A 22,057-nucleotide genomic window follows, 5' to 3' on the forward strand; every position below is an offset into this window, starting at 1 on the left:
CTAAAGTTCAGCAAACAGTTCATAGTTGCAGGGATATAGTATAAGTTATCAGGGAAAATTAGGAGGAAGTAGTTTTGTGAAGCAATGAATATTTTGGTATGTGGACAACAGGAAAATGTGTAAATGTATGGTGGAAGCAGAATGCAAGAACTGAAATTCTTGTGCAACTTAGGGGCAATACTGAAAAATAAATAGACAATATCATAAATATTCAGCGAACCAGGAGCATTTGTGGGATGTGAAACTAGAGTTAACATTTCACGTCAACAACTTTTCATAAGAATGAGGAAGTATTAGAAATGAAATAGAGAAAGGTAGGAAAAGTGAAGGGAATTAGAGGGAAGGTTATAATGACAAGAATAATGAAAGGCACAATTTGATGTGATGTCAGCTAAGGATGGTAAAAATATAAAACAAAAATAGAAAATGGGGGGGATACTCAGCAAGTCAGGTAGCATCTGTAGAAGGGGAAACAGAGAGAGATGAGCCCCAACAGATCTCATAAAGCTACTTTCAAAAAAGTGTTATTGGTGGAAAATAAATGAATCTCTTCTGGGATCTGAGATTTTGATCATGCTTTTGTCTTTACACCTTCCATGATCTTCACTTTTATTCTTTCTGTTTTTCACCCTTCCTCTACGACATTAGTTTTATTTTATTTCGAACTTGTGAATGGAGGGTTGTTTGACTGAGGCATTAGCTTGACTTCATCTCCGCTGATCAAAGTTCAAAGTAAAGTTATTATCAAAGTATGCCACCATTTACTAGCTTGAGATTCTGCAGGAAAATGAAGAAATGCAATAGAATTTATGAAAAACTGTACTTAACAAAGACTGATAAACATCCAGTGTGTAAAAGATGATGAATTGGACAATAAATAAATGAAGCAAATTGTATTGAAGTGTAGAGTCCTTGAAAGAGAGCTTATACTATAGGTTGTGGAACCAGTTCAGTGTTGACCGAAATTATCCACACTGATGGTTGAAGGGTAGTAATTGTTTCTGAACCTGTCTGTGTGGGACCTAAGGCTATGTACCTCTTGCCCAGTGGTAGTAGTGAGAAAAGAATATGGCCTGGACGGAAAGAAGTCCTTGACGATGGATGCTGCTTTCGTGTGGCCAGGCTCTTCATCATGTGCTCAGTGATAGGGAGGCTGCCTGACCTACTGGCATGCCAACTATTTTAGTTTTTATAGAAAAAAAGAGATCTTTTCTTCTCAGATCTATACATTTATTTAAATAATAATTTTGTTTGGTTGCTGTAGTAAATAGTGCTGTCTAACTGTCTAATAGTACTACAGGCTGAGTCTAATTCCTCCTCGCCTCTCCAGCCTTGTTTGCATTCCCATTCACATGCAGATCGCATGTAGCAGCTCTCTCTCTCTCTCAAAACCTTTTGAGCAATTCTTGGATTTTCTGGAATGTTCTCTTGCACATTGCTTCTTTTATCTTCTGCATTCTGAGTTAATTGCCAATAGAAAGCGTTACTTATTCGCCCTACAATAATGTTACAATTGTAACCCCTCCACAGAGTTTATGAGACTACTCTACACTGAATAGTGAATTATACTGTATGTACTAAATTGTACAGCAACATTAGAAAGTACTGTTGTGTTCTTCAATTGCTTAGCAGATGCAGGACTTAAAAATAGAGATACTGCATATGTTGGAATGAAAACAGAATTGCTCATCTAGTCAGGCAGCATCTGTGGAAAGAGGAAGAGAGCTTTTTAACCTAACATTTTAGCTGAAGAAATCCTGTATGAGCTGTCCAGTCCAGGTGTCCCTGGCAATTTTCCATTTTATGCTGGCTTTGGCTAAAAGAAGGATTCTACACTTGGTCAGAATATACCTTATAGTCCTGGCTGGAACATTGACACCTGCTGCTAGAGTTGGATGCTCTCTACAGATTCCCTGGTCCAGATCGCAGAGAGACTGTATTTCAGCGATACTTTATTTCAAATCTAGTGGTTTCTAAGAATGTCTCACTAAGATCCGTTCCTTGGTGTACAACGAGTTTCACCCACTGTTGGCTGGTGAGAAGTTCCAGGAACCTGGGTCTTCTATGAAGAGGTGAGGAATGGAGACTAGAGTGGCAAAAGGTTGGAAAGTTATCCATGAAGGAAACCAAAGATGTTGTCTAGTATAATAATAAGTTACTGAAGCTCCATCAGTAAGCAATGATAGCATTCAGACTGCTCCTATGCAGTTAGGGATATGGGTTAGTACAGAAAGAGCTCTGAGATATCAGACAGAACCTTATTGAATAGAATAGCAGACACAGAGGATTGAGTGGTTTATTTCAGATTATATTCTTCTATTTTTATGTCCAACATTTATATACAATGATCTCAACATGACTTACATGTAAGTGTAAGTTTTGGATATCTAGATGTCGCTAATTACCGTATATTCTCATAACTCATTGTCAGCCTAGAACTATATCCAGAAAGTTTTGCTCAGGCACCTTTTATGCCTCTGACATTCCCATTGAAGAGTTGGGACTCCAGTCCTGAATGGATGGGGATCTCATCAACCCAACAAGCACAGACTAATCTGAGCCAGACTGGAAGATTCTATGAGGAGCAGACAGCTTCTGAACTGAGCTGAGCATCAACGCGTCAATCCCTGTGCCTCAGTTTGAATTCAGCTTTTGGATATGTCATTAAAAAAGACAATGTGGTGAAGCAAAGTTTTCTCCTGGTTGTCAGCAGTGATGCTCAGGAATCTCTTGAGAAACTGGGAGCATTGGTAATTTCGGACGGAATGTACACTTGCAAGGTTTAAGTCCGAACAAGAAAGATCACTTAAGGGAGGGAGCACAGGACTACAGAGATATGCAGAAGTGTATCTCTGTGCATTTAGGAGAGGAAAAATACATTGACAGTGAGTGATACTGTAACACGGGATTTAACGTTTAGTGGCTATGCACATTAAGATGCACAGAAATATCAGTGATTAGAACTCTTTGCCTGTCAGGCACACAATGTCAGCATTAAGTACACACAGGCCATGTAAAGCAGTGTATGTTGGAAAGAAAAGCTCACTTTTCTACATTAGTGTGCATTAACCTCATGTGACATTTCCATTTCCCTTAATAACCATGCTCGTAGGCACTTTGACAAGAGATTGTCACTTCAGTGTCAATTACTGTCTAATCAGGGAGTGTAGAAGGATAGAATTTCTTTCTACTGGTTTTAAGTCTGGTCCAGACTTTCAGGATACTATTTTAAGGTCAGCAGGCTAAGTCACCGGATCAAGTATTTGTCTATTGTGCAAACTAAGAATTCGTAATTCAAATCCATAAGATCCTGAAGAAATCTTATTTGAAATTGACTTACAATACAGGGCATGCTGAGCTAAAACTTCAGAGAGTGGTGGACCAATAACAAGTAACAGACACTGCATTGAATGATAACAATGTTTACACAATTGCTTCATGTTTCGTTGTTGGGTCAATTTAAAGACCGGCTCAGACAGACTGAAAAGACAGGGTGCTGTTTGGGACAGGGCTGATTTCGCTCGTTCTCCATGATGGTCATCTCCTTGGTGCTGAGGCTACGAGGACAGCCCCGGCTGCTGTGTTCCGCGCCCCCTAATATGATGAACAGAGAATTGAGGCTTTGGGCCTAGTCCGGACAGCTCGGGAGTTCAGATCTGAGGATTCAATTTTGGTTTGGAACTTTGTTGTTGTTCACTTCAATTGTTTGCGAGATTTGCTTTTCTTTTCTTTCTTGTGCATCAAGTGTTGGTCTTTTATTTTTAGTTTTTATTCTGTTTTTTTTTCCCCTTTTAATTGGGTCCTTTAGGTTTCTTGCTTTGTGGCTGCCTGTAAGCCAGCAAATTTCAAGGTTGTATAATATATACATTCTTTGATAATAAATGAATCTTAAATAAGCACAGTATTTATCACGCAGGCCTAATGTACAAACCATCAGTAAAACCATTAAATGTTTGACTAAATATCGATACCTGGAAACGGATCACAAAGTTAATTCCAAGCAAGAAAATAAATGGTACTCAGAATTTCCCGATCTAATAATTAAAATAATGAACAGGTGCCATTGACATAAAGCAGGACCATGAATGGGCGCATCAGTGAACAACCATAGACAAATAGATAACATCTGGTGCATGAGAAAATCATAATAATGAATAGACTGGCTGATATGCAAAATATGATAGGCAAGTGAGCATATTCAAGCTTCAGACTTAAGTACATAGAAACTGATGGGTAGACACAGTGAGTTATGTTTACCACAGCCTTGTGTGCAGTGGTAGAATTGTGGACCAGCGGAAAGTAATATACTCTTAGAGTTGTAACCTATGGGATCCGATGAGATAAGGGATTTTCTCTACGTGGACGGGTAAGTATAATAGACACAGAGTTTTGTACGTGAAGTAGGTTAATGACAGGTGTAGGGTAAAAAGACAGTCACATGCTAAGGCAAGATCAAAAATTAGTGATGGATATGGGTGGGCACCAGATTATGAATGAGTTGCAATTCAGTTCAAAATGACAGTTGTAGGCCAGATTTAAATATTAATTTACAATAGATAATAGACAATAGGTGCAGAAGTAGACCATTCCGCCCTTCGAGCCTGCACCGCCATTTTGAGATCTTGGCTGATCATCAACTATCAATACCTGGTTCCTGCCTTGTCCCCATTGTGGTGAACTACATATACCTGTCTGGACACGCCCCCTGCTGACTGCTCCTGTGGCTCCTCCCACAGACCCCGGTATAAAGGCGATTGAGGTCTGAGCCCGGCCTCTCTGTCTCCAGGATGTAGTATGGTGGTCAACCGTTGCTTGTTCCTTCTTCCAGTCAATAAAAGCCGATATCTCGCCTTTACGTCTCAGAGAGAGTTATTGATGGTGTATCATCCATATCCCTCGATTCCCCTACCCATAAGATACCTATCTAGCTCCTTCTTGAAAGCATCCAGAGAATTGGCCTCCACTACCTTCCAAGGCAGTGCATTCCAGACCTCCACAACTCTCTGGGAGAAGAAGTTTTTCCTTAACTCTGTCCTAAATGACCTACCCCTTATTCTCAAACCATGCCCTCTGGTACTGGACTCTCCCAGCATCTGGAACATATTTCCTGTCTCTATCTTGTCCAATCCCTTAATAATCTTATATGTTTCAATCAGATCCCCTCTCAATCTCCTTAATTCCAGCTTGTACAAACCCAGTCTCTCTAACCTCTCTGCGTAAGACAGTCCGGACATCCCAGGAATTAACCTTGTGAATGTACGCTGCACTTCCTCTACAGCCTTCCTTAACCCTGGAGACCAAAACTGTACACAATATTCCAGGTGTACATGAAATCCTGTTATGATAACATTGAACTACCGTGCCATTGCACAGTATGGTAATGGTTTTGCAGATGATTAGTCAAATGATCCCAATATGACATGATAACATCAGCTCAACTCCTGTCAAGCAGTGTTCAGATGAACGTTTGTGTTTCGCCTGCTCATTAGCACTGTGTCTCATTATTATTTGTTTTGCAACCATTTGTATCTGCTATCATCCTTTGGCTCCTGTGCCACCAACAGTTCACATCTGCCGCCCCGCACATCTGGTTGATGTGACAGTGAACCCGAGAGTCCACATGGAGGACTTCATAAGTGATGTTGAGGAGTGCGAGCCCTGTCCATCTTGATGAAAGACTTGTAGCCCCTAAATTACTGACACTGGCTCTGTGCTGGGAAGGCATCTGGATTGCTTAAGGTTACAATTTGGCTGCACATGAAGAAATTACTTTATTAATCCCATATTTTGTTTTCTTGCTCTGAATGGAACAAATACAGGCAGTGTTAGACTATTTTTTATTGTTGGATTTAACATCAGATGCAATTGGGCTCATTTTCCTAGATGTTGCAAGAGCACTATACTCTAAAATGTTCAGTTCACCATGAATAATTACTTGCTTTGTTTTATTATAAATCAATCCAAATAATAGAAGGCCTACAATTAGCCATGGTACAGACAGAGAGCATCCCAAAGTGCTTTAGAGTGAAAGAAGTACTTTTGAACGAGTCCACAAATGCGACTGTAAAAACCCTGAGCAAATTTTGCTATAACAACACACTACTTTCTCCACAAATCTGATGGTGAAGTTGCAGAGATATATTTCCTCTCCTCGATTATTTGAACTGGGTTTATGGTTGTTACTTCAGATCAGCCATGTGCAAAGCAAATCATTGTTAAAGCTTGGTCACTTTTGTAGTCAAGATGTTTGCGATGTTTTTATGTGCTGTGACATGTGACACAGGCGATCACGATCTTTTCATGCTCATGTTTGTTCTTGGCAAATTTTTCTGCAGAAGCAGTTTGCCATTGCCTTCTTCTGGACAGTGTCTTTAAAAGACAGGTGCCCCCAGCCCTCATCAGTACTCTTCAGAGATTGTCTGCCTGGTGCCACTGGCCGGAAAATGAGCACTTGTGATATGCATCAGCGGTTCACACGATGATCACTTGTCTTGATGTGGCCCCAATCGAGGGGCGAAGCAGGTGCTACACCTTACCCAAGGTGAATTGTAAGCTAGCGGAGGGAAGGAGTGCCTTACGCCTCCTTTGGTAGAGACATATCTCCACCCCCCCCCCCCCACCCCCCGTCTCCCAAGATGTACCACATCCAGTTTGGACACTGCAAAGTGGCAATACCGTATAATAATGATTGAATAACCTGATTTAGAAATCCTGACGAAGGACAAATATTGGCTATGAGAAAAGATAACTCTGCTGTTCATCTTCATCTTCTTATTTCCTCCTGAGAGACCAGGCAGGGCTTATAGTTTAAAATGTTACCTGCAATATTTTGGCAACAGACCTTTCCAAGGATCGATATAAATCATGCTCTTGGTAGACTGCAAAGAGAATTATCTGTTATTAAATGCTTTGGGAGACATTTAACACAAGCTGGGCAAATAAAATATTCATTTATCATATTAGACAAAATGACAGTGAACAGTAGTAGACAAATTGCCCAAAGCTAACGCTTGGTTTTTCTTGTATTTTGCAGGGCCTTGCTGCTGTGACATGCTCTAAGATGAAGGTATGGAAGGTAGTGGTGATCGCCTCAATGCTCCTCAGTACCATATTTTCAGCCCTTATTTACAGAAACGTGTCCATTAGAGGGAGAACAATGACTCCATCCTCATCAGAAGAGCTTCAGCCCCAGGACCCAAGACTGCCACCCAGCCCCCAGACTTACAAAGTGAAATGTAAGGGACCAGTACCTTTTTCCCTGACACATGTGGAAAGGTACATATAGGTCAGCTCATAGTAGCAGTATTGTACAGTAAAAATTTATTTCTGTTTCAGAGTTACTCTTAGATTGACACAGATGAAATTCTTGGCTCTATCGTTGACACAATGTTTTTCACTGAAATAGACACTGAAAGCAAAGACACTGCTGGTAGATTTATGACTGATTGCATTTAGGAATGTACAACAGGGAAGTGGCTCAACAGTCTCAAGTATTAATCTTGAGCTAATAAGAATAAGTAAAACAAGCATATTGGTACAGACACGAGGAAATCTGCAGGTGCTGGAAATTCAAGCACCACACACAATATGATGGTGGAACGCAGCAGGCCAGGCAGCATCTATAGGAAGAAGCACAGTCGATGTTATGGGCTGAGACTTGGCCTGAAATGTCGACTGTGCTTCTTCCTGTAGATGCTGCCTGGCCTGCTGTGTTCCACTAGCATTTTGTGGATATTGGTACAGAAGAGGTTTACCTGGACGTCACCTTTCTAAGAGAGCATGTGCTATAATGAGAAGCCGGACAAACTCTGGAGCAGTGGAGGCAGACGGGAGATCTGATAGAGGTTTGTAAGATTACAAGAGGCATAGATCGAGTTGATGGACAGTCTCTTTCCCTCAGGTTTGAAATGTCTAATACCAGAGGGCATGCGTTTTAGGGGGTAGTTTCAAAGGAGATGTAAGGGGGCAAGTTTTTTTTTTATACAGAGATCGCTGGGTGCTTGGAATGTTCTGCCTGGGGTGCTACTGGAGGCTTTTAGAAAGGCACATGAATGTGAGGAAAATAGAAGGATGTGGGCATTGTGTAGGCAGAAGAGATCAGTTTAGTTGGCCATTAATTACTAATTGAATTGGTTCAGCACAGGGTCTGTTCCTGTGCTGTACTGTTTTATGTTCTGTCTATCCATCTGTACAGTAGAAGACTGCCAGAAATTGTAGATAAACTAGTTGCAAAACTCAAGTAAGGAACTTACTGAGGTAAACATCACTGGGGGAAAGGGTTTGGATAAACTAATGGGAACAAATCTTCATGCGAGGATACCCTGCGTCCTTGGGTTCTAAAGCAGCATCTTCAGAGACAGTGGATGCATCAGTTGATAAGGTCCAAAATTTCCTGGATTCTGTTAAGTTTTTTTAACGGGTTGGGAAATATTTCTCAAGAAAAGAGGAAGAGAAAACGAACAACAAACAAGAGAGAATCTGCAGATGCTGGAAATCCAAACAACACACACAAAATGCTGAAGGAATTCAGCAGGCCAGCCAGCATCCATGGAACAAAGTACAGTCGATGTTTTGAGCCAAGACCCTTCATCAGGATACAGCCAGTTAATGCCATGTTACTTTTCAGGGAAATTTTGGAGTTTGTAGTTAAAGAAGTGATAATAGAATTTTAAGGAAAGCACAAAATGATTAGGAAGAGTCAAAATGAAAAAAAAAGTATAACAAAGTTAATAGAGTGAGAATGTAATTGGTAGGGTGGATAAGAGGAATCAGTGGGTTTGTCTCTCCAAAGGTTATTCAGTAAGGTTGCTCCGCAAAATAAGGGTTATTTGTAATGAGTCATGTACAGAAAATAGATAATGGGTTAACAGGCAAAAAAAAAGGATAGAGATACACAAATCATTTTTAGGACAGCAAACTGATTAGTGCAGGGCCTCAGGTATTTACACACTATATTAATGACTTAGATGAAGACCCCAGGTGCAATATATTCAAGCCTGCTGAAAATGCAGAGAGAGGTGAGTAGGTAAGTTTTTGTGAGAGCTTAAAGAGTTTGCAAGGTATATACACTTGTTGAATAAGTATGCAAAAAGATGGCAGATGAATGTAAAGGCGATAGACTGTGAGGTTGCTCCATTTAATTAGAAAGAATAAAAGGCAACCTTTTATTTAAATTGTGTGACAATTAAATGTTGTTGATCAAGGGCTGCTAAAAGAAGCAAGGGAGAAAACTGCAAGTTTTACTACATAAATGCAATATTTTTTGGTTCTCCCTGGTTACAGGAGTGGTGCCAACAGATGGAAGGATAGCTACTGCTGTACTGTTGTTTAAGAAGGGAGGAAGGGATAAACAGAGTCATCACAAGGCCAGTTAGTTCAACTTCATTGGTGGGCAAATTATTGCAATACATCTTGAAAGATAATATAAATGTTTGTTTAAAAAGACAGATTGCCTAACTAATTCAATTTATTTGTTTTGTAAATAAATAAATGACAACGTGGGCAGTGTATTTGATGTTTGGCCATGGATTTCATCAAGGCTTTTGATAAAGTCCTGTCTGGCAGGTTGGTCAAAATGAAAGTGCATTTGCGAATAAGAGAGTGGCGAGCTGGATCCAAAGTTGGTTCACTGGCAAGAAGCAGAGGTCAATGATTGAAAACTTCTTCTGTTACTGCTGGGCCTCCCCATCCTCCCTTGAATTTTGATGTATATACTAATAATGCTGACTTAAAAGGTTGAGTGGACAATTAAGAAAACTGCCTTTCTATAAAAATAGGTGGTGTTGTTGACAGGGAGGAGGATTTTCTTTATCGTCAGAGGGATGTAGATGCTCTTGGGCATTAAAGTAGCAAATGCAAATTAATACGGAGAAGTCTGAGGGTTGGGTAGGTTCAAAGTTCAAAGTAAATCTATTATCAAAGTATGTATATGATACCTTGAGATTTGGTTTCTTGCAGGCAGAAATGCAACAAAACTTTTGGGAAACTACAAACACTGAGGATTGACAAATGACCAACGTGCAAAAGAAGGCACATTGTGTAAAAAAAAACAAAAGTAAATTAATAATACTGAGTTGTAGAGCCTTTGAAAGTGAGTCTACGGGTTGTGGAGTCAGTTCAACGTTGAGATGAGTGAAATTATTCACTCTGGTTCAGGAGCCTGATGGTTGTAGGGTTATAACTATTCCTGACCTGGTGGTGTGGGACCTAAGGCTCCTGAACATCCTGCTCAATGGTAGTTGTGAGAGGAGGGCTTGGCTTGGATGATGCCGGTCCTTCACAAAGAGTGCTGCTTTCTTGTTGGGCTGCAATTTGAATGTTGTGTACAGTTCTGGCCACCACATGACAGGAAATGTAATTAGACTGTAGAGGATGCAAAAGATATTTATGAGAAGGCTGCCAGGATTGGAAAATGTTAATAATGAAGAAGGACTGGATAGGATGGGGTTGTTTTCTTTGGAATTAAAGGAGCCTAAGTGGAGAATATTAAGGGATGCTTTTAGAACTAGTTCCTTGTTCCAGCATTTAGACCAATCCCACTAATGTGGGAGACTATAAGATATAGGAGCAGTGTTGGGCCATTTGGCCCATCATGTCTGCTCCACCATTTAATTGTAGCTGAGTTTGTTCTCAATTCCATTCTCCGTTCTTCTCCTCATAACCCTTCACCTACTTAATCAAGAATGTATCATTCTTTACCTTAAATACTCCCAATGACTTGACAACTACAGCCCTCTTTGGCAGCGGCTTCTACAGATTCACCACCCTGTGGCTGAAGATAATCCTCTTCATCTCAGTTTTAAAGGGACGTCCCTTTATTCTGATGTGTACCCTGGGATTGTAACTCTCCTGCATCCATCCACTCTATCCAGGCCTTTCAGCATTTGGTATTTTTCAATTAGATCCCCCACCCCCCCCCCCCATCTTTCTAAACTTCATAGAGTACAGATCCAGAGACATAAAATGCTCCTCACGTGTTAACCCTTTCATTCCCAGGACCATTCTTGTGGAACTCCAGGGCCAGCACATCTCTTCTTAGATACAGGGCCCAACCATAATACAGTGGATTCCATTTAAACTGGGACACATCAGAACCAGTATATTTTGGCCCAAATAAGTGGCTGCCCCAAACAGCTGAACTTTCAAGAAATAGTTAAAAAGGTATAAAAAGATAAATGGAGTAATAAATTATGAATTTAAATGACATACAGAACAAATTAGAACACTGTTAATACTACTACAGTACTATAAAACTGTACTATTAGTGTCTAATAGTTATCGACGGAGGAATTCATCCAGTGTACACTGCCATCATTTTTTGATTGACTGTAAATGAACAAAAAATAGTGCAGAATCCTAGTGTAGATAATGGACTACCTTTATACAATGCTATCAACAATTGCATCATCCAAATCTTCATTTTCATTGTAACATTCAAGATGATCATCAATACCTTCAAATTCTTCATAGTTCCTAGAAGTAGTGAAATCATTTCATTTTCACTCCCAGCCGTTTCTGGCATCTCCAATCCTGAGTGTTTGAAACCACAGTGAGAAAAACAGATCTGAATTGTCTTACTGCTTATCTCTCACCTTTGACAAAAATCACTGCTTTTTGAACAGCAGCAAACACACCTGATATTATTTTAAAAATGTGCATTCTAAGCATAGTATAGTGTATAATGGCCCCACAAGTGCACTCAGCTGACACTAGTTCAAAACTGTTCTGCAACAATCCCCTGCTTCAATTAAGTGGTCTGGAGTCTGAAACAAAAGAAATGGTGGCTATTTTCTCAATTAGTAGTCGTCCCAAATAAGCAGCTGCCTGATTAACCAATGGCCCAATTAACTGGAATCCAGTATTCCTAATGTGGTCTAAATAACACCTTATATAGTCTCAGCAGTCCACCCTTGCTTTCATATTCTAGTCCATTCAAAATGAATGCTAACACTTCAATTGCCTTCTTTACTACCGACTCATTCCATGTACTGTCTCACATGCCCATCAAATCCACCTTGAACCCCCCATAGCCAGCAACGCATGGCTCAAAGGACAGTAACAATCTAACCTGTCAACTTGCACATTTGTTCCTATGTAAAGTCAACACAGACACAGGAAGTACATGTAAGTTCCACGAAATGGAGTTTGGGATGGAACCCAGCAGGAGCAGCACCAAGGAAGGATATAATTACCTCAGAGACTAGGCAACAAAAATTCTACTTCTTGATTCGCAGGCGTAAAGGGGTTAGTGAACAAGGAAAGGTTGAATACATTAGGTCTGTATCACTTGGAAACGTAATGATTGAGAGGTGATCTCAATGAAAAGAAAGTCATATTCTGAAGAAGTTAGTAAGGTAGATGTTCCAACTATGTCTCTCCTGAGGGGGGATGTTTAGAATTAGGTGGGGACATGCTTTTAGAATAAGGTGCCAGGCACTTAAAGACTGAAAGAGAGTGAATGCTTCTCTCAGAGCACTGTAAATCTTTGGGAATTCTTTATCCGAAAGAGTTGTGGATATGGAGTCATTAAGTATATTCAAGGCTGAACAGGTTAGATTCTTAATTTATGGGAAAAACTTAGGACTTTGGGAGTAGGGCAGGAAAGTGAGTGTGAATCCAATGGTGAGATCAGTCCTGGTTGTACTGAATAGCAGAACAGGCCCACAGGGGCTCGTGGTTCACTCAATCTCATTTTCCCCTTATATTCATATGAGAGATTCCTGCACCAAATTCTGTTTGGGTTGTAAACTGTGTTGTGTCTTTCTGTAAGATAAATGGTCAGATTATCGACCAAGGCAGTAGGTCACGGGAAAACAGTGAAAGCTAGTGAAGTAGCAGTAGAGAAGTTTATTTAATTTCATTTTCCCAACATTTCTATGGTTGATCTACAAAAATAACTGCAAAAGATCAGAAGAACCATTGCTGAAGATCATTTCTTTTATCTTAACTCTAAACTTCAGATCTGCTATTTAGAACATAGAAGAACATTTACAGTCCAGGAAGAGGCCCTTTGGCCCACAATGTTGTACTGGACCCAGCAACAAAGTAAATCAAAAACCCTCAAACACTAATCCCTCCTACCTATACAATGCCCATATCCCTCCATCTTCCTCACATTAATGTGCCTATCCAAATGTCTCTTAAAAGCCTCTAATATATTTGTCTTTATCACCATACCAGGCATCCACCACTGAGTAAAAAACTTATCCCACACATCCCCCTTGAACCCACATCCTCTCCCTTCAATGCATGCCTTCTGATATTAGACATTTCTACCCTGAGAGAAAGATACTCCCTGTCTACTCTATCTCTGCCTCTCAGATCCATCAGATCTCCCCTCAGCCTCTGCTGCTCCAAAGAAAACAACCCAAGTTTGTCCAGCCTCTCATGACAGCCAATGCCCTCTAAACCAGCATCCTGGTGACCTCCTTTATACCCTCTCCAAAGCCTCTACATCCTTCCCATAGTGGGGCGACCACAACTGTATGCAATAGTCAAGATGTGGCTTAATTCGCATCATAACCTCTTGACTTTCGAACTCAGTGCCTTGACTCATAAAAGCAAGCATTCCTTAACCTCCCTAACTACCTGTGTAGCAACTTTCATAGAGCTATGAACTTGGACCCCAAGATCTCTCTGCTCAGTGACACCGATAAGGGTCTAACCCTCAACAGTGTACTGTCCCCTTGCATTTGTCCTACCAAGGCTCACACCTTACAAGGTGCAACACCGGGTGAGTGGGAAAGGTCAAGGGAGATGAAGGAACTTGATAGGAGAAAGGGAAGGGGGAAGTGATAGGCAGGTCAGAAGAGGGAAAAGGACAGAGTGGGGAATTGAGGAAGGGTCGGGAGAATTTCTTTTTACTGGAAGGAGTAATCAATATTCGTGCCATCAGGTTGGAACGTAAACAGATGGAATGCAAGGTATTGCTCCTCCTGCCTGTCTTGGCACAATGGGAACGGGAATCAGAATTAAAATGTTTGGGCACTGGGAAGTTTCGCTTGGGGCGGATGGAGCAGATCCGCTCGACAAAGTGGGCCCCCAGGCTGCGATGGGTCTCGCCACCGTGGAGGGGGCAGCATCGGGAGCACTGGGCACAATAAATGACCCCAGCAGGTTCCCAGGTGAAGTGCTGCCTCACCCGGAAGGTCTGTCTGGGGTCATTAATGGAGGAGAGGGAGGAAGCATATGGGCAGATGTAACAAATAATTGTTTTCTGCCTCATTCTAAAAATATGTGGGAAGAAACAACACTGGAAGAAGAAATCCTTCCTCTGCAGAGCAGGGCTGTTCTGGCTGCATATGCCAGGTAAAACTCCTTCTCCAGCTGTACTCCGGATCAGAGCGTAAGGTAGCCTTCAGAGCTCTCTGCATTTTCTTAGTTGTTAGTCTGGGTTACTTATCACTATTTAATTATTTCTGGTTTTATTTTGCTCTATTTCTACTCTATTCTTGGTTGGTGCAACTGTAACGAAACCCAGTTTCTCTCGGGATCGATGAAGTATGTCTGTACGTTTGGGTTGTCAGCCATTCCCTCGTTTAGACCCTTCTTAAAACCTGCTCTCCTTGCACCACTCTACTTCGCTGATGCGTTAAGGTAACATCAAAGAAGTTTCAAGCTCAACCTCTTCTACCTGACCACCTAAAACTGCATCTGCAGTTGTTCTGACCAGGGAAGTCCCCTACAATTCTTACTTGGCACAGTTCCCAAAAATCTTAGTAATGTTTAGAACATGTTTGCTGGTGTCATTTGAGATAATCTGATATAATATCACTGGGGGCAGCCAAAAGCCTGTGTAACTACAGGTAGTTGACTGCAATTTCCATACACTGCAATTACAAATGCTAATTACTGATATTGATTTAGAAGCTCCAATTATTTTCAGCAAATTCCGATCTTGAGCCAGCTTCAAATAGCCCCTCACATCTTGTTAAGGTTAATTAGCTTAATTGCTTAATCCCCTAAAGCTGTCAATTTAAAAAAATAACGGTGCTTATTTAAGGCAAACTCACGTATCCCAGCAACTGTTTGATCGGCTCTTCACACCTTTATAGAATCAAATTTACAGACTAATTTAGTCACAACCCCAAACAACAATGCATAAGATTTACTGGTGGCAGAAAAAAGGAGAAAAATGCATTTCTCACCTTATGTCATTATATGATCAGTGTTGTGTATTTGATATTTTAATAATATTTGAGTAATCTTGTATAATCATTAATTAGTTAATATGTAAAAGTATGTTCATTGCATACATCATTTATCCACATGATATGTGCGCGCCCCATTAAAGTACCGATGCAATACACCCATATTCCTGGACTCCCCGTGTCTTCCTTTGAATTAAATTAAAGCATAACAATCAGGGCTAAGGATTTCAGGGAGCAATATAGCAGACCCTCTAGCTAGCTGAATGAGCCAGCAACCATATCTTGTATCGTTAGTGTAGATCAAATCAAGGTCATTTGCATGGCTGAGGTTATGTGCACTGCACCTGCAAAATTGCTTTGAAATATCTATTACAACCCAGTTACAAAAAAGCAGATAATCAAATGCTGTTTTGATAATTGAACCTCTTGAGTCAGTGCTGGTCCAAGATAGAGCAGTAAACTACCCGATGTTATATGAAGTATCTTTTATACAGCTGCTGAGAGTATATTGTACACATACATACACACACACACACACACACACACACACACACACACACACACACACACACACACACACACACACACACACACACACACACACACACACACACACACACACACACACCATATAGTCAACTACCTGTAGTTACACAGTATAAGTGGCTGGCTCCAGTGATCAGGGATTACACCAGATTATCTCAAATGACACTGTCAAATGGGTTCTAAACATTACTAAGATTTTTGGGAATGGTGCTGAGTAAGAATTGCAGGAGCCTTCTGTCGCCAGGGACAATTGTAGTTGGAGGTGCTCCGGTAGAAGAGTTCAAACTCTGGCTTTTGCATCACTGAAGCTGAGTGTTGCAAGGATAGCACGTTTTAGGAAGAATCTAAATGAGGGAATTAGTTAAGAAGTATATAAAAAGAGAAATTGAATAACAAATTAGGTATTTAAATAAAATGCAGAACAATGCCCTCAGTGATCGCATCCTTCATATCTTCATTTTTATTCTACCATTCAAGATGTTACTTTCAAAGTAGAAACTATGAAGAATTCAGTACCTTCACATTCTTCGTAGTTTGAACTTGTTGAAGTAGTGAAATTGTTTTATCTTCACTCCTGGGTGTTTCCGGCATCTCTAAGCCTGAATGCAAAACAGTTCTGAATTGTCTTGCTGCTTATTTTTCACCAAGTATCGGTGACAAATATTGTTGCTTTTTGAGCACAAACACACACAGATGATGCTATTTAAAAACTGTTCGTTCGAAGCACGGTGTTGTATCTAATGGCCATGCGAGTGCTAACGCTAGTTGGAAATTGTTCAGCAATGGTCTCTTGCCCCAATTACCCGGCAGAGTGTCCCAAATGAGCAAAGGAAATCCTGGCTCTTTTCTTGACTAGTTGATTAGTTTTTGTTCTTTACGAGGTGTCTCAAATAAGCAGCTGCCCGATTAAATGATGGCCCAATTAACCAGAATCCACTGTGTATATACTACATATAAGCATCTGCATATCTATCTAACTATATCTTTATCTATAGTATCTAGCTATCTATGTCTCTATATATGTATATAGAGAGATAGATATATGGGTGTGTGTGTCCAAATTAATATATAAATTTAAATATATATAAACTTAAACAGTGAGTATATCATTACTACTAGAAGATCCAAGTGCAATTTTCAAAATATATTTGGAATTTTCTTTCTAGCTATCTATCATGTACAAAAACAGACATATACACTGTATGTATAGTGTATATAGTGAATTTCAGTGTATATATACTGAAATTGCCAAGTTTGTTTGAAAATTGCTCTGTGCTCTTCTCCATCCAGTCTAGCGTGTGTGGGGGTGGACAAAGTAAGACAGTGTTTTATGTAGCTCCCCTACAACATAGCACTCTCTTGGTACTGCATTGAAGGAGCAACCTAGTTCTGTTCTCTGGAGTAAGATGTGAATTCATGTACAAAACTAAAATATTGCTGATGGTAGAAATAGCAGTGTCAGGCAGCAATTACAGAGAAACAGAATTAAGAGTTTGGACTGATGTTCCTGCACTGATTCATGCCAGTTGCCAGTGAAAGATCATTGAAAAAATGTTTACTCTGTTTCTCAACCACAGGTGCCAATAGACCCAGAGAATATTGGCAGTGATTTCTGATCTGTTTTGTTTGGGTCATCATATGCAGTTTTGCACCACAAAGGGATCTGTAACAGATGGTAGTGCCAACACTGGGCATCAAGGAGAAGACACCTGAAAAATGTGGTACCCTTGGAAATAATTTTTTGCTAAAAATAACACCCCTGCTGTAAAGACTCAAAGCAAGCAGATAACACACAGTAATCCATTACGAATGCTGATGTGAAGTGTACAGAGGGCTTATTTCAAGACTTTGAAGTAGTTTTAAACCTGATCAATCATATCATCAGCTTAGTGGTAATGAGCGACGAGGAAATGGGTGAGAGTAGTATGGCAAGGTGGTTCGAATTGTGAAATACATTTGTACTGGTCAAGTCAGAGGAGTTGGAACCTGCAGCTTATTGCTAATCATGGCAAAACGGCAATGGGAATTCACCTCCTTTACGCACTTCCAGCAAGTGAGTCATTGGTTTTTCTAGCACAGACAGAAGTCATTATGCCCACCATGCCTGAGCCAACTGTCTGAAAAGGATATTGCTCACCCTTTCTCTAAATTCCTTGCATTTTCATTACCCGCTTCCCTTTTAGAAGATGGGATGGATTCAGTCTCCACTGCTGTTTCTCATAGGATCATGTCTTAACTAGAGTTAAAACAAATCTATTTAATTTCTCCTTTACTTTCACTTTATAATTCTGGCTTTACCGACTAGAGGAATTTGTTTTCAGTTTATTAGCTGAACTTTCAGCTTCATGATCAGATCTCACTTTCACTTTTCTGATCCAATTAAAATTGCATCAATGTTTTTAGTTAAAATCTTTCAGTCGTTAATTTCCTTGGCACTCTGCCAGTGGTTTTAATTTGCTTTGTAATGGAAGATGAGGTTGATATTCTGGCTGTATCCTGACCAGTGATTTGTATAGTTTTAATATTAAGCGTTTGTACTCTTAGTTCTAAAATGGAAGATCCCATATATTTTATATTGCTTCACCAACTTTTCTGCCTACTTTGATGAGATGCTTGTATCTAAGTCGCCTTACCCTTTAACTCCATAATGAAAATCACGACACTACGGGAAAGTTGGATGAGAAGTGCTGTGGGATGTCATATGGACATAGTTAAGCACTGCCTACACTTTCATTTTCCCCTGGATTAAAGCTTTTCTATTAAGTGCTCAAGTTGCTTAGAACCCTCTCCACAGCCAGGCTGCAGTTTTAGTAAAATCGTCCAGGAATTGTATCTCTATTTTGCAAATAATTTCCCTTTGAATAGAATGCTCGGATTTAATTTAAGGCTATGCACTCATTTAGAGTTAGATGATTCCCCCGTTATGGAGAGTCATAGAGAGATACACTACGGAGCAGACTCTGAGCTGACAGTGACCAGCAACTAGCCACTTGCACTAAACCTGTTTTTCTCTCATTCTCTCTGCATCTGCATCAGAGTATAGTATTCACCTGCTCACTAGGGAGAATTTCACAGCGGTCAATTAACCAATCAATCAAGCAAGTCAAGGCAATCACAGGAAGAATTTTGCTAACTCCTCACAGAGAGCAGCCAAGGTCAGGACTGAACCCATGTCTCTCACTCTCTGAGTCATGTCCATGCAAAATATACCACTGGGTTGCACGGGGGAAATGACTGTGTGCCTTCACAGTCGACTGTCTCAGCTACAACAGAAAAGCGTTTCTTCTGGACCAGCCCCTCTGCCCTGTGGCCATTATTATAATGCACATTTTTTTAAGCAATGCTGTGTGAACTTGCATTATGAGAGTGCTGGAGAGAGAAGTCAGTAAAGATGTTGGCCAACTTTTAACAGTCCTTACTGTGTGGACAGCACAAAGTGACATTTATGATCAATTCACAGCAGAAAAAAAAGAAAGCAATTTAATTTGTTTCTGGGCTCTTTTGAGAATTGTCTACAAGTCTCCTTCACTAGTCCTCATGCTTGACCTTTAGTTTATGAGGTGAGCTGTGCATCAGCGCTGTATTGTAAACAGTGTTGTAATGACTGCTCTAACAGAGGGAGTCATTCTTCCCTTTTCTAAAGTTACATACCAATAGCTCAGTACAGAATATGACAGTTTATAGAGTTGATAATGACCTCTGTGTAAGAAAGCCTGCAACTGAATAATATCAGGGATCGATACAATCTGCTTTAATTCCAATTCACAATTCTATTTCTTGGGAAAATATTGTGCAAAACATTTCCTCATCCCCATACATATTCGCACATGCCAACTGTTGAAACTCAACAAATCTCCCAATTACCTTCAATTAAGATTTTAAAAATAAATAAATAAATGTAGAACAAGGCCACATGTTAAATTGGTTAAACTCCTCAGGTTTCAGGATGTTTGTGCCTGACTATGAACTGATGTTTACTGCTTGTTATCCTGTGATTAAATACAACCTGTGATCATAGAGAAAACAGAATTGGTTGTATAAATGCAGTCGATTTCTTGTTTTTTATATATATATACCACAAATTATAACTTAAAGAAAAAGTCACCAAATGACAACACAAATAGAGCTAAGTATTTGAAATTTTCTGTGGTCACTGTCCCACATCCTTTCCCCAAATCAAGGCCCAAATCTGGAGACACCATACTCTGTTCATCTTCCTGCTTTTGCACAAGAATGGGTAAAGTTAGCAAAGCGATGGATTATCAATGATAAACTACATTATGTTTTCATTTAGGAAATCTTCCCAGTTGATGATAATTTTTCTCCTTCCAGTTCATTCTCCTCCTGCCCTCTGTCCACATTCCACTCCCCCTCAAGGAGACAATATAATATTAGATTGACTTAGATGCTACGTTTGTATATTATTTCTGATTATTCCATCCTCCAGCCCTCTGGACTGTGTGTTGTGACTCCCAAAGGCTATGCCATGAACTGTAGCCACCTCCTATCTAGTGTTGTTGTAGAGCCGAGGGATGCCATACGAATCCTGTGCTCTCCCTCTCAAACAGCAGCATTGGCAGGAAGCAACGGCAGCTCTGGATTTCATTAGCAAACTCAGTAAAGCCTACAAAAATAGGACTGGCATCAGCCCACTGCTGTGCAATTTATATTTTGTGGAGCCATTTCCCTTTCTGACTAAAATGTGAAACATTCAGGCACTTTGTACAGAAATGGAGCAGTTCCCATTGTTTGCTGATTAGAATGGGGGAACCAAAAGCTGGTACAGATGATGGGGTTGGTTAGGTGTTAACTGAGACACTCTTCTGTTAATCCCTGAAGAACCAAGGGAAAGGCCATGTTTAATAGATAGGTCTAGATCTCAGTCTACTTTCATTTGCTTTGGCTATGTTGCTGTTGAAGTAATTGAGTTCTGCAGTAGTGTAGCAAAAAAGTAGCCTGAAAGTTAACATCGAACATAGAACAGTACAGCACAGTGCTGACCATTCAGCCCACAATGTTGTGCCAACCCTTTAAGCTACTCTAGATCAACATAACCCTTCCCTCCTACATAGCCCTCCATTTTTCTTTCATCCATGTGCTTACCTAAGAGTCTTTTACGTGTTCCTGTGTACCGGCCTCAACCATCACCTCTGGCAGTAAATTCCACATGCCCAGCACTCTCTGTGTAAAAAAAATCTTTGACATCACTCCCATTTTCCCCTCTAAACACCTTAAAGTAATGACCCCTCCTATTAGCCATTTCTGGCTGGAAAAAAGTCGCTGGCTGTCCACTCTATCTATGCCTATTATCTTGTACACCTCTGTCAAGGCAATCATTATCCTCCTTTGCTTCAAAGAGAAAAGCCCTAGCTCGCTCAACCTATCCTCACAATCCAGGCAACATTCTAGTAGATCTCTTCTGCACCCTCCCTAAAGCTTCCACATCCTTCCTATAATGAGGTGACCAGAAATGAACACAACACTCCCAAGTTTTGCATTGAACTGAATTGAAAAGTGCAGTCTAACCAGGGTTTTGTAGAGTGAAGTATTACCTCGCAGCTTTTGAACTCAATCCCTCAATTAATGAAGGCCAGCATACCTTCTTAACCACCATATCAACTTTGCTGCAAGTTGAGGGATTGTGGATGTGGACCCCACTGAGTTCATGCTTTTTCTCTAGACACTTCATTATGATAATAAAAATATGATGTTTTCTGTCCTTAATTCCTTTGTTCAAACCAAAAGGGATCCTTCTATAAGTACAATAGGTATTAACTTTGAATTTATTTCCACAGTTTGACAGCGGCGCCTGTGGATTATTATAAAACTCATCAATGTCTGAGCAGGAAGAGTGGGCTTAGCCAAAGCATTGCTCACAATATTCTATTTTCTTGGTTTGTAGACAGATCTCAATCCCAAAGGAAATATTGTCGCCTCTGATCATCTCTCCTCACCACTGCACCTTTGTCATTTCTTTAACAGGCACCAACCCAGATATTTGGGCACTGACGTAGTATAGCGATTTGGGAGATTCGGCCTTGTTTCACTGCTCTGTTGGAGCCAGGGGCAACAAAGTAGAGCTGACCATGACTGGTTGGCTGCTGTCATGTGACCAGAGCAACAATGAACTATAGTTAATCGTGTCCTAGTGTAATAGTGAGAGAACTGTGTAGGGCAGAACCTAACTGGAGATTTGAAAGCTGCACTCAGGACAAGCGCTATGGAAGTACACAGTGTGAGTCTTGAGAGGTTTTGGCCCTTGAAGTTCATCTGCACGGGATGGGTAAGTCCCCCATCTGAATTCAGTGCGAAGTGGATATTGGGTGGCATGAAGTCACCACAGGATTGATGAAGAGTCAGCT

General features: G+C 40.4%; 1 protein-coding gene across 5 annotated transcripts in view; it reads left to right on the forward strand.

Moving 5' to 3' along the window:
- Window positions 1–22,057, forward strand: part of LOC132406177 (neurturin-like) — a 118,744-nt gene that overhangs the window by 90,632 nt on the left and 6,055 nt on the right. For 4 of the 5 annotated variants that reach the window (XM_059991478.1, XM_059991479.1, XM_059991477.1 and 1 more), the window contains exon 2: window positions 7,034–7,235. In XM_059991478.1, coding sequence (XP_059847461.1) covers window positions 7,061–7,235 — 175 coding nt within the window. In that variant the 5' untranslated portion in view covers window positions 7,034–7,060. Of the gene's footprint in view, window positions 1–6,377; window positions 6,542–7,033; window positions 7,236–22,057 lie in introns of those variants that run through there. The other variant, XM_059991475.1, reaches the window with a different exon arrangement.

Source organism: Hypanus sabinus, chromosome 16 (assembly GCF_030144855.1).
Source record: "Hypanus sabinus isolate sHypSab1 chromosome 16, sHypSab1.hap1, whole genome shotgun sequence".
In the NCBI taxonomy this organism is placed as follows: Eukaryota; Metazoa; Chordata; class Chondrichthyes; order Myliobatiformes; family Dasyatidae; genus Hypanus; species Hypanus sabinus.